The following is a 13,639-nucleotide window of genomic DNA, read 5'->3' as shown; positions in this document are numbered from 1 at the left end:
CTGGCCAATCAGAGGTGAGCATCTTTCCCGTGTCGATAACAGAAGTGCAGTAGAAACGTGATGTCCAGTCATTTTTCACTTCACATGAGATGTTTTCTTCGAGCACGATGCTGTTACAGCAAAGACTGATCTGTTTCTCTTCTCTGCTGTTTGTTGAAGAGGAAATTATAAAACCATAAACATGTGTTTAGTGTCAACATAGGGGCTGTATGTTTCATTTGAACGATGCAGCAATTTTCTCTCTTATCTCCTTAGTCTGTACCTCCCTCCTTGTTTATCATATGGACATTGTTTTAACCTTTTCCCCTTGACAGATTAAAACATAGGAATTGCATGTATGTTTATAAGTCGTTATTCATTACTGTTGCCATAAAAAATGAAAATGGAGGTAATTAGTAGGGTTTTGTGCAAGATGTTCCTGCCACAAATGCATACTTGGGCTGTTCATTGATTTGTCTGGCGCTTGTGAGAGCAGCAGTTAAACAGTAAAATCAAATGAAGTATGTAAATTCAGAGCCGTGTTTGCCTTTCGCCTCTATACTCGCCTCTATACTCGTGTAACCTCTGATTTCATTTTCAGGTTTCTTCTCGGTTCACATAATGTCAGGCATCAAAGCAACTAAATGCAAGGCTCTGTTACGAGTTCTGATTCCATGGGTTTTATTGACCAACGTCATGGTGGTGCTGTACTGCTTAAGAAACCCAAACCAAGTGAAACTCAGGTAAATATTTCAAAGGAAATCATTATTTTGTTCACAAAAGATAAGAGATATGATAAGATAAACTCGGTAAACTGACTTATTGGATATATTTACAGCGACTCCCAAGAAGACACGTGTCCCCTCGGTGTGGCAAAATTACAAAACAAAAGTTTGATCAAGCAGACTCACTCAGAAGAGTGCTCACCCAAAGTGAATGTCATGTTTATGAAGACGCATAAAACAGCTAGCAGCACCATCCTCAATATCCTCTTCAGGTTTGGAGAAAAGCACAAGCTCAGGTTTGCATTTCCTGATGGGCGCAATGACTTCTTCTACCCATCGCCGTTCCTGTGCTCCCAGGTGAAGGACTACAAACCTGGAGAATGTTTCAACATCGTTTGCAACCACATGCGCTTTGATCATCAAGAAGTGTCCAAGCTCCTGCCTCCAGACAGTGTGTACGTCACCATCTTGCGTGACCCGGTGGATCTTTTTGAATCTTCCTTCCATTACTACCACAAAGCAGTTCCCCTTACGTGGAGGATCAGAGGTGAAAACAAGCTGGCAGAGTTTCTGAACAACCCTTGGGCCTTTTACAGTCCAGAGGCTTTCAACTCATTCTATCTAAAAAATCTGCTCTTTTTTGACTTTGGTTTGGATAACAACCTCAAGGCTGATGATCCTCGCGTCATGACAGAAATTAAGAACTTATCAAGACGTTTTCATCTGGTCCTCATTGCAGAATATTTCGAGGAGTCTCTTATTCTGCTGAAGGATTTGCTCTGTTGGACAATGGAGGACATCCTGTACTTTAAGCTTAATGCTCGCAAGAGCTCATCCGTGTCTCATTTGGATGCTGAGATGAGAGCCAAAGCTCTACAGTGGAATGGGGCAGACTGGAAACTCTATCAGTATTTTAATGGTACCTTCTGGGCCAGAGTCGAGGCATATGGGAGAGAAAGAATGAAGCAGAAAGTAGAGGAGCTGAGGCGAAGAAATGCTGAGATGAAGGACATCTGTATTGAAGGCGGAGGTGCGGTTGAAGCGCAGAAGATTCAGAACAGGCGTTTCCTGCCCTGGCAGCCGGTTGGAGAGAGTTCCATCCTGGGTTACAACATTAAGAAAGATGTTGATCCGAGATTCAGGACAGTCTGTGAAAAAATGCTCACACCTGAAATACAATACTTATCCGAGCTGGGTGTAAGCCTGTGGCTCACAAGACTGTGGGGTTGGTTAAAAGATGCTATCTACTGACAGCTGAGCCATAGCCTACTGGTTTTAACAAGCGAATTGAGTAAAAATACTAATGTAGTGAATGTTCGTGTGTTATGCTCATCTCCTAACAAATGTTTTCACCTTATTTATTTTTAAACATTTTCAGGTTTTAATAATAAATTCTTACTGGCAGTTCATTGTCACGCGAAAATATGCCTATTTGAACTGTAAACACAGTAATGTCACATTTTGTGCACGTGTTATGGAATATATTCAGAGAAAGGCCAAAACATTGGTTATGTGTATCTCAAATAATACTCAACAAATACTGTGCTAGTGTGTTAGTGGCAATGTGTTTATGTTTTCTTTTTAACATTAGATTTAGGCTTAAACAGGCTGGCTACTTACAAAACCAGCATTCCTGTTATAATGTGTTTATATGTTTGTTTTCTAATACATTTGTTTCAAGCTATGTAACAGCTCACCTACCCCTGGTATTGGTGTTTTGTTAAGCACATGGTAATCGAGCCATTAGTGAGTCATGAGCGATACCTGGATTCTTGCAGGTGGAAGTATGAGGCAGTGATAGTGTGCCCTCCACTGGCCTGGGACTCAAATGCAGCTGTGTGGAATGTATTTGAATGGCTGAGGCCTTTCTCCAACCCTCTCAATAGTTTACACCAGTTGTCTTCATCAATAACATGGTTGGACACGCGCACCTATCTATTAATCTTCAGTTCAGGCAGATGAAGTCATTGGTGACTCAGCTGATTAATGTGTTTAAATAAAGAGCTGTTGTATTTTGCCAAAATTTGCCTCTTTGGCATTTCAAGACTGAGAAGGTTTTAGTTAGTGACTTTTAATTTCTTCACTTGGTAGCTGCTGGCAGATGCACTGACACTTGGAGAGTACACAAACTCCAGTGATACATGGACCTCCTTGCACTGGATAAATTTAAGAGCATAATCACTTTTTATGTCCATGGAGAAGTTCTGCACAGGTTTGGCTCCATGAGAATGATAGTGATATGGAGAGCATGTTGTCAGAATCTGGAGCTTAGATGCACCTCCCCTGCATTGTGAAAATATGAATCACGTTTTTGCTTAAGGATGATTTCTTATACATGTGCTTGCAGCAGAGCTAAGACAGTGTTTTTGCAACTGTTTTTGTATTTTGTTTTAGTTTAGTTTCCATTTGTTGTGATAGTGGGTGCTTGTTTAGTTATTGAGTTTGATAAGATTAAGTGTTACTTCTAATTATTACAACTGATAAGTTTAAGTTTTACAGTACAAATAACACTAACATCCCATCACTTACTGTCACTTGTTGACTTGGCAAGGTTGTTTGAACTGCCGAGGTTTGAAACAAAAATACATGTTTATGTTATTTAGTTAGCGCAAAATCTTGTGTGTGTATAAATTTTCCAGAACTAAAACATTTTTTACACCTGCTTTTAGTTTGTAGTCAGGCAAACTGTAAAAAGCAACAGCAGAAAGCTTGTGACAGGTGTGTTTGAGTATCAGTCATTACCTACTGTGTATCAGCCAATGAATGTAACTGATACAATCTAGCAGCCTGAAAATCATTTACCTTTTGGTGATGTGAATGTTATTTTTGTTACATGAACTTGACCCAGTTTTACTGTAATGCAGTGAGTGTGGCCATAGTGGTCAATTGGTCCAAATATTTTTGTGGTTATGTGGCAGTTTGCCTCATTTAACTGGGTGCCTTTTCTGCTTGTGTGTTTCCCTCTGCAATTTCCTTCCCTGCTTAACAATATAATAAAGTAGAAGTGCTTCAAATTGCTGAAAGACAGAATCCTGCTCTTGTATAACTTCCACAAGAAAATTATGGAATTAATAGTTTTTCTTTCGGTGATCAGTCTTTTAATGCAGGTTTAACAGAGTGCATGAATAGGGGTTCATTCACATTCACCCATAAAAGCACAAGATCCAAGACCGGGAAGACACACACATTGACCTTTTGAGGGGCCTAGTGCTGGTCCTAAGCCTGGAACAGTGGGAGGGTTGGAACAGGAAGGGTTTCCAGTATAAAATCTATGCCACCCTCCATTAAGATATTAAGACTTGTACATTCATTGAAGGGGATATTACAAAATTGTTAAGCATTGACAAATGACTTCAGAACTCTTAGCTGAAAACCCCATAGCAACTCAACTTCTGCAAATATATACTAGACAACGTCTTTTCCCCATTAAACAGACACCTTGTGTGTGCTTCTGTGTGGATTTTCTTCAAGACCTTCAGTTTTTCTTGTCATCAAATAATGTCAGATTAATGCTGCCTCTGTAACCCCACACAAGAGAGACTGCCTCAACAATACACTTTGCTGGTTAAATACAGGTTGAAAAAAAATGTTTTCTTCAAGAACTGATGCCAACAAAAGTAGAAATCACTTGCTTAAAAGTTTGCAAACATGCAGTTGACACGAGTTCTCTCCTAGATACTAGAAATAACTACATGGTGAAAGGACATAGAAACTTTTTAAAGATATTCAACGTGATAAACCAAGACGCTTAAGTATGTTAGACAAATACATGTTTAATTTAACAATTTACAATCAGTGAGGAAAACAAAGGCGTTACAATTAACATCAAGGAAGGAGACGAAGCGACAGGAACCACTGCTCCATCTTCACGGGGTCTGGACCGTCTGTCGGCTCTCGTAGGTCCCTTGGCAGCCGCCGATAGCCTGGGCATGACTTTGAGCACATTGTCCATGTTGAATTGATTCAGGTGTGGAGCCCATGAAGAATGGATAATGGAAATGTGACAACATATGCCATCGAGCCTTATAGAACCCCAGCCAGTGTCCCATTATTCTTCTTTGTTTTCATAGTTGTGCTTAATATGTTTCCACAGTTTCTGCAATAAAACACATGCAATGTAACGTTAGAGTTTTCAGACAACTGATGGGCATTGCTAAACGAAGAAGTTGTCAAAAGACCAGAACGCTCGACTTAGCGGGCAAGTTAGCTCGGCTAACGCTAGCGCCGCTTCGCCCTCTGCGTACAAGGTCAGGTGCTTTAAAAGCTCAAAACACGCACTCACCCCGCGATTCATTTGCTCAAAGATCGCATCTCCACCTTGGTCAAATACTCGTTCAAAGAGGACAGCTCCAACCATGATGGTTACAGCGAACGTAGATGTCCTCCTGAAGAGAAGATTGTAGACAGACTTAGCCAACGCCATGTCGACGGTTCAGTACTCACTGCGCAGGAACGGATGTGCTAGCGCGAAACTTCCGCTTTAGCTTGGTGGCCGGATGCTAATAAACAGATACCCGGTACCTTTTGTTAGGACAACCCCTTTGCCACCTAGATTGTAGCCAGCATGCTATAATCTCGTCGGGGATAAATATTTGAGGTATGGTTTGCTGTGCGGTTTTGGGCTTGAGAGTGTGATTAGTATGCACGTGTTTCGGCTCAGTGCTTCTTCAATTATGCTTCGTAGTTTCAGACTTAAAAAACAAACAAAAACAAAACAGATAGCAACTAAATAAATGGTCGCGGGCGTTTGTGTCAGTAGATGTGCTGTTGGTCCCAGTTTGTCGTGTAAGGACTTTTATTCCCAAGCATTTTTAACCCTGGCTTGCACACGTGAACGTATATGAACATTTTGCTGTAAACGTCTTCTTATTCTTCCGGCTGCTCTCTTTAGTGGTGGGCCACCGCTCCTTCAAGACACCCATGAATCTTTTCTTTGGTTTCCTCTTTTCCTTATGCCTGCGAGCTACATATTCAACATCTTTTGTCCATAATATCCACTATCCCCCATTTGCAATTATCCAAAACATCTCATCCTTGCCTCTCTAACTTTGTCTCCAAACTGAGCTGTCCCGCTGATGTACTCATTTCTAATCCTGTCTATTCTGGTCACTCCCAGTCAAGATTTTCAGCATCTCCAGCTCCACCTCCTGTTTTTCTTTCTTTTTACCATCTCCAAACCATAGATCTCACTGCAATCTTGTAAACCTTCTCTTTCACTCTTTCACCCTGAAACTCATCTCCGTTCTCTCCAACCTGCCTGCACTCTCTTCTTCACCTCTCTTGTGCACTGTCTGTTGCTTTGGATGATTGACCCTGGGTCATCTGCCTCCACTACCTCTACTATTTGCATCTTCACTGTTACGCCTGTCTCCCTTTTCACTCACACACCTCTCCAGGGTTTCTTACATATGTACTTGCTCATATTTTTGTTATAATCTAATAGATGTGGGCACAGTGGTCAGTTGTTCCTTACTGATGTAGGTTTTCTTAGTTAAAGTCACCCTAACCATGGTATAGAAACTATTCACATATTCTTTTACTCTATATTTTCAGAACAGTTTTGATTTTGTTTACTATTTACTGTCTTTCAGGTGTTTAAAGGTGATATTGCAATACTCCGAACACAACTTTGACCATGGGGAAGAGGTACTACTGTGACTACTGCGACCGGTCCTTTCAGGACAACATGCATAACAGAAAAAAGCATCTGAATGGTGTTCAGCATCACCGAGCAAAAAAAGCTTGGTTTGACAATTTTAGAGGTGAGAGTAGCAGTTATTTCTGAGACCAGGGTTTTCATATCCATGAAAATCTGTAGTTGAAAAATGATGCATTGCTTTTTCATAATATGTGATTAACTGTGTATGATAACCAGCATTTTCTCTTCACAGACTCTGCAGCTATTCTGAATGATGAGCAAGAAAAGAAGCCCTGCAGGAAGTTTCTCCAAAAAGGTATCAGAATGACCTGTAATTCTCTACTGACAAATACAAGCAATAGCAAAGTTGCTTTATTTAGTGCTACTTATACTAACTCTAGATTACAACACCATGGCCAGCAGTAACGGTGTGAGGAATGTTGGAGCCACTTTGACCAGTGTTTATCTTTTCTCTAGCATATTCTAGGATGTCCTTCTTTCTTCTGAAATACTGAAATAAATTGTTACTTCTAGGCAGGACTATTTGAATTCCTTATTATTCGAAAGGATCCCTGAAAAGTCTTCCAAAAAGTTTCAGTGAGCGTACTAACAGTGCTGTCATCTTCCTCCCACCCTCGACCTGTTGCAGGAGATAGCTTCCCTTCCAATATCTTGGGTGTAACTGTGAAAAAATGGAAGCCAAGATCGTGTTTAAACCTGATAACAAGGCTGTCGGGGGTTTCTCCCAATTATTATATTGTTTTTACTCTACAAAGTAAAGCACTTTGATCATATTTTTGTGAATTGATTTAGTATCAGTAAAAATGAATTTAAATTTGGAATTTCTTTCTCTCTGTTTTTTAGGAATTTGTGATTTTGGCTCCAACTGCAGGTTTTCTCATATGACAGAAGAAGAGCTATTTAACTTACAAAGACAGGTGGAAGGTAAGCTGTGAACAGAAGATGGTGCTGTTTACCTTGTGATACGCTTTACAGGACCCTGAAGCAAAGCAAGCATCATATACAGATCATTTCAAATGGAAAGATATTTTTCTAATCAAAGTAAAAACATTTACTTGAACTTTTAGCTTTGTATTACAATTGTTAAATATATAATACTGGAGAATACTGTGTTCTCTTTTCAACCTCACTCCCTATAGCAGTGGAAAGCATCTTCTTGTGTGCCCACTAATACCCCGTCTAAGACACATAAATCACTTCAAGAAAACGGTGTCTGTCCCCTGGCTCTATACCAGCGTCCTTGTTTTCTTCCACGTGAAGATCATTAGAGCTCCTTAGCGGTCCTCAAATGCTTAACTGTTTACAGATGCAGCCATCAGGGTAGCCACCAAACTTGGGTTTTTGTAGTTTCAGGATTAATTGTCATTTTGTTGCAATTATGTTTTCATTACAAAAATAAAAGCTTGTGTTTGTGCAGCTATTTGTTAGCTGTAAAGCTGAGCTTTGGTGGTTATGGCTACGACTTGAACCCATTAGTGAAATGCTGGTGGTGACAAGGTTTGGGATGTGGCGTCCTGGTTTTGCCTAGCTGCTTGTAGCTACACCATGTCAGGGAAAGACCCATCATATGTGTCAGAGATTTACAGTTAACAAACAGTCAGGTGAATAAACAACAATGAGACACTTGTGTAGGTTAACGTGCTGCACGGGTGAAAAGCTCAGAGCAAATCACACCGAACTGCAGTATTCGTTTATTTTTATAGGTTACATCGTCAATATGCAAATATAATCACATTTACTGTTACGCAGGTCCTGATGCTGTCTGTGTATGTGTGTGTGTGTGTGTGTGTCACAAAGTATGTGTGTTGCAAGTCAATTTCTAAGAATAATATACTGCGAGTCAACTTCTGCAGATATGTATTTCTGTACTGATCTCTTGTCAGTGTCACAGGGTCAGCTTCCTGTTTCAACAGAAAGCTGTGTCTGGTGAAATATGTATAACATAACATTTGAAGCATAATCAAATAAAACAATAAAAATTCCTTAACAATATGTATGCATGTCAAACATGCTTCTCCCGAGCACTGCAGCGCAATGCTAGGCAGAATCCTGGAGTGGCATTTGCGAGGGTTAGTGGCCTCAAAAGCCGGTCCCTAATAATCCGACACTGTGGTGAAGTCCAGTGACAAACCCAGCTTAGCTGGCACTTGCTGGGAGGCATATTCAAGAAGCAAGAGACTGAATTTCCTACGTTCTTCAACCAGCTCCTCAATTCTGAAGAGGAACTTGAAGAAGATAAGGACGATGTTACATCGATTTCCACAGAGATGATAATGAGGAGGATGCTGTTCTCCCTCCTGCCCAGACATGGTGGAATTTGAGCTTCACTATCGGGGAAACTCAGCTCTCTCCATCTCCCTCCTAGATTGATCTTTGTAAAAGTTGAAAGCTTGTGGCAGCAAGATGGTGCATTAGATGTCCTGCAGCAAGAAGGTGGAGTAAAGGAATCTTTATGATGGAAAAATATTTGCGTGAGCTTCTTGTCAGCAGCTCATGCCTGCTGTTCCGGCATGTATGTAGTAGATGAGGCATTAGATGAAAGTAGATGGCACAGTCATTCATGTATCATCTCCACTAGGGCTGGGCGATATATCGAGTTTTTAAAAAATATCGATATATTTTTATACGAGATATAAGGTGTGAGGTGTGACAATATCCTTTATATCGATATAGTCTACGTTATAATTATACTTGTGGAGCCGCAAGTTTGCCTCTCTTTCGTCCACTTTTGTCTTTACGCAATGTTACTCGGCCTCGCCCCTCCTTCACTGAACACAACTCCTCCTCCTCCCCCATCGCTTCACCTGCAGGAAGCGACAAGATGTTAACGGAGATTTGCCGTGTCCGAGTTACTGCACATCGCCCCGTGCGTGGTGCTGGACGCCGTCAACGTGTAAGCTAGCTAACCACGCTAACGTACTAACCACGCTAACGCCATGCAGCCCAGAGGCGCTGCACAGCCTAAAATCCTTGCATTTTCTCAAAAGTTGACAGCGCGCCTTATGTATGAATTCTGGTTGTGCTTGATGGCCGCGAACCGATTTTATGTGGAACACGGCGCTCAGCAATCTGTCAAAAAATGTTTTAGTACGACGTTGGTAAGCTACGGTGCTGCACCGCTTGATGGATTGTCAGAGCATTACGGCTACCGAGGAGCCTTCGTGGAGTGATACGTACTGTGCTTCAACGTAATATTACCCTACTGTGTATAGGGACTATAAATGGCACCTGTTAAGAGACGTGGTTACGAAGAGGATTTCAAACTCAATGCTGTCAGTCACACAGTAGAAGTTGGGAACAGAGCAGCTGTGAAATCTGTCTTTGTTATTATGCTCAGCGTCTTTTAGTTTACATTTTGACTGCACAATTGTGAGCTTTTTGTTATGCACAAAAACAACATTGTTGTCTTTTATTTATGGAGCATTATTATTTAATAAATGCTCATAATTTATTTTTGAGTAAATCTTATGTACATCTATGCTCTATGTTAATAGAAATGCCTGTGTGACATCTGGGACACAGCTTGGACTAAGAACTCTCTTTTTGTTCTTACTTTAATCTAATCAAATCAAATCAAATCACTTTTATTGTCACATCACATGTGCAGGTACATTGGTACAGCACATGTGAGTGAAATTCTTGTGTGCGAGCTTCACAAGCAACAGAGTTGTGAAAAATACAATAATGTAAACAAGCAAAATACAAGAATGGCTACATCTGAAACTAATAAATATATGTACAATATATAATAGTATATGCATTTCTGGATGTGTATACTAAATATTTTTCTACGTGTGTGTGTGTACACATATTTTACAAATTAAATAGAGTAAACAATAAATAAAATATATAAAATATACAGAGTGAGACATGTGAGACATTTATGGCTTTTAAAAAAAAATGAAATATCGAGATATATATCTTATATCGCCGTCCAGGTAAAAAATATCGAGATATGAATTTTGGGTCATATCGCCGAGCCCTAATCTCCACCAAAACAAGCATTCCACACTCTTTCCATACGTTCACTTTATGATGACAATTGATATATTTGAGAAACTGTCCTATTGCTTGCTCTCTATTGTGATGGCACAGAAGTCCCAGATACTGAAGCTTCCTGAGTATCTGTGTGCTCATTTCACCTGAGGAATGGCTATCTCATCAGCTATCTCATTTTAATGGTATTTATGTGTGGGGCGTCTGTGCAGCTGTTAGTTGTGCAATGATACTTAGTGTGTGCTCTTAACCTTTGGAGTGGGTGTGAGTTATCCACCTGCCTGGGGTATGGTGTTATAGACTTTAGAGTATGCAATCTGAGAATGATCTGTAACATCCATTATGAGATACAGAGTACCGTAAGGTTCGAAAGAGAGTGTCCATTCACCAGAGTAACACCGGTTCTCTGAAAGCTGAGTGCAGTATCTCACTGCACTGCCGTATTTGCAAGGGCACGTGGAAGAAGTACCTTGAAAATGTCTGGTGGGGCTATCATAAAGGGTGTTGGGGAGCCCATGTTAGTTTGTCTTAGTTGGATGTGGTGGTGGAGGAGCTTCTATGATTGGCCATGCCAGAAAGCACTCGCCGTTGTGAGATGACTGACTGTTTTCAGAGAACCGGGGTTACTGAATTAAAACCACAAAGACCAGCAGTTAAACATTCTCTGGAAAAAAAATAGTTCAAAGAAACTGCTAGTAAAGAAAGACAAGTACTACTTGTTGAGCACATTTCCTACAGATGAGTGTGTAAACTGCTATATGCTGAGTTGAATGAGCTATTTCCTTTTCTCAGATGAAAGACAACACAGAGAGGACTCTGAGGACAGAATTATGCCTGGACGAAGTATAGAAGAATGGCTCTCGAGAAGGGAAAAGAAGAGAGCTGCCCTCGGTAGTAAAGGGTATGTACCTTCATTTTTGTTTTAACACTCATTCTACATGGCTCGCATGACAAATTTTACTCCTGTTGATTATGAATTCACCTATTCTATTATTTATTTCTACAGAGATCTAAAAACCGAGGAAGACAGTGAGGAAAGTCAAGCAGAAAATGGCATACTTCAGCAGCTCCTCTCCATTCTTGACCTACCGCCCTCACTTCAACCCCCTCCTCCAGGCGGGTGGAAAATCAACATGAACACTGAGTGGGGTTGAGTGACATTCGCTTTGAGGGTTCAGATGACTGTTAAGCCAATACCTAACATTAATAAAAGGAGGAATAGTTCAGAAAACCAATATTATTTTAGTTTTTTAAGGATTTTCAACATGAAAGGAAGATTTCACTTGTTGTTTGTTGCTGTTTTTCGTTTGAATAATAAATTTACTTCTCTTAGATGAGTAAAGTATTTGCATATATTTCAAAACAAAATCTGAGATGAACAGTAACTGTACAACATTGGGGTAATTGATGCAGTTTTTGCACTGATAAGTCACAGAGTGGCCTTAAAGTGAGACTCCTCTGAGGAGTTACATTTGATATGATGTGGGCCCAAAGGGAATGAATGATTGCCGAGCAGATGGAAACCTTTTTTTTTTTTTTTTTTTTTTGCATGGTTTTAATTCTGTGCTGCATCATGGGGGATTCCTTGATCTCCATCCATCCATCCATCCATTCGCGTCCGCTTATCCTTTTCAGGGTCGCAGGGGGCGCTGGAGCCTATCCCAGCTGTCATAGGGCAAGAGGCGGGGTACACCCTGGACAGGTCACCAGTCTGTCGCAGGGCCAACACACAGAGACAGACAACCATTCGCACTCACATTCACTCGCACATTCACACCTATGATCTTGATCTCATGACTTCATTTTTATTACTAACCCAGCCACTAGAAAACACAATTTAATTTTCAAAATGATATGTGAAGTGAAACACTGGATTGAATCTTATAATGAAACTTTTATTAGTCAGAAAGTTGGTTAATTTATTTCTTAGTAAGCATCGTGCAAATCCCTTGGATTTGTGACTAATATATTTCTAATTGTCTTTGTTTTTTTTTTGTTTTTTGTTTTTAAAAAACCCCTCAAGTATTTAATATTCTTTGCTCAGATTATGCTGAAATGTACAGTAGTCACTCATCCTTCACAACACCTGCCTAATATTGTGTAGGTCTCCCTTGTGCTTGAAGGCTACCACTGGATGCTATTAGGGAAACGGTGGCGGTGACAAGGTTAGGGATGTGGCATCTTGCTTTTGCCTGGCTGCTTGCAGGTTGACCATCCCCTATGCATCACATGTATGCTTGTTAAACATGCACATGTGTTGTTGGCAGACTGGACTCAGAGGTGTCCAGGTCCCTAACCTTGCACAGGTCCTCTATGCAGTGTGCTGTGGTGTCTGGCACAGGGATATTGCAGATCCTTTGACTCAGTTGAGGTGTTGGGTGGGAATTCCGTGGATCAGGCTTGTTTCACCTAAAGATGCTCTATCTCATTATTGTTGTTTTTAAGGAATCCTCTTTGGTTTGTGTCATTTGTGTTATTTCAATGAAATACAGTCAATTCAAAAAACATTTTCTTTGGATTTACTTAAGGCAAGTGGTTCCATCCAAGTGAGAAATTCTTAAGAAATACAAAACAGGGTGTTGAATGGCAATGGGACAAATGACCAAAGTAAACTTAAACTGTTTCTTAGGAGTTAACACAGTTGTGTGGAAACATTTGACATAACTTTCTCAATGACATCAGATATAAGTGTAGGAGACTGAGATATACAGAGTTGACAGTCCTGGGAAATTGCCATCTGTGAAGTTGTTTTTCTTAACCATTGAAAGACTTCTGTCATCATGCACTTTAGTTGTCTTTTGTGATCTTTTTATGCCTTTTGGTGCTGCTGAGCCGACCAGTCTATTTATTCTGTTTTAGAATGAATCAGATTGTAGATTTGGACACTTGTAGTTTTTGCTATATCTTTGATCAATTTATAGTGAAAACAAAATACACTGAAAACATATATTAAACACTTGGAAGAAACTTCAGATATTATGTCCATTTCATTTGTTATTAATTAACATGGGAACAGGCCTCACCTGGTCAGTCAACTGTCCAATTATTTTTAAGCATCTTAATATCAGGAACTACATGTAAATATGGCTGTAACTCCTTAACTGATGCAACAAAGCGGAAACTCTCCACTTCAATCACATCTTGATTCTTAGCTTACAATACTCAAAACTACAAAAATCGTGTCCAACAAGTTAAGAACTTGTAACTGTATGTCACTCGGTATCCTTTTCTCCCACTGGTGGTTATTTGTCTCACCTCAGATTTGGAAAAGAGTTTAACT

General features: G+C 40.2%; 3 protein-coding genes across 3 annotated transcripts; 2 read left to right on the top strand and 1 right to left on the bottom strand.

Annotated features, from left to right (window-relative positions):
- The first annotated feature begins 585 nt into the window (after nt 1-585).
- gal3st1b (galactose-3-O-sulfotransferase 1b) lies at nt 586-3,123 on the top strand. The gene is made up of 2 exons (XM_004538098.2): nt 586-722; nt 818-3,123. Exons 1-2 carry the CDS (start codon nt 601-603, stop codon nt 1,953-1,955), a joined length of 1,260 nt encoding a protein of 419 aa, XP_004538155.2. The 5' UTR covers nt 586-600; the 3' UTR covers nt 1,956-3,123.
- Nucleotides 3,124-4,457: 1,334 nt separating this feature from the next.
- uqcr10 (ubiquinol-cytochrome c reductase, complex III subunit X) lies at nt 4,458-5,182 on the bottom strand. Its single transcript, XM_004538100.4, has 2 exons — nt 4,987-5,182; nt 4,458-4,800 (listed from the first exon to the last, which is right to left on the bottom strand). The coding sequence occupies exons 1-2, from the start codon at nt 5,125-5,127 to the stop codon at nt 4,753-4,755; spliced, it is 189 nt and encodes a 62-aa protein (XP_004538157.1). The 5' UTR covers nt 5,128-5,182; the 3' UTR covers nt 4,458-4,752.
- zmat5 (zinc finger, matrin-type 5) lies at nt 5,165-13,331 on the top strand. Its single transcript, XM_004538099.4, has 6 exons — nt 5,165-5,301; nt 6,296-6,466; nt 6,596-6,658; nt 7,207-7,287; nt 11,152-11,260; nt 11,366-13,331. The coding sequence occupies exons 2-6, from the start codon at nt 6,340-6,342 to the stop codon at nt 11,511-11,513; spliced, it is 528 nt and encodes a 175-aa protein (XP_004538156.1). The 5' UTR covers nt 5,165-5,301; nt 6,296-6,339; the 3' UTR covers nt 11,514-13,331.
- Nucleotides 13,332-13,639: the final 308 nt, after the last annotated feature.

Source organism: Maylandia zebra, linkage group LG7 (assembly GCF_041146795.1).
Source record: "Maylandia zebra isolate NMK-2024a linkage group LG7, Mzebra_GT3a, whole genome shotgun sequence".
NCBI lineage: Eukaryota > Metazoa > Chordata > Actinopteri > Cichliformes > Cichlidae > Maylandia > Maylandia zebra.
The sequence above is the reverse complement of the archived record's forward strand: the minus strand, read 5'-3'. Positions and strand labels throughout refer to the sequence as shown.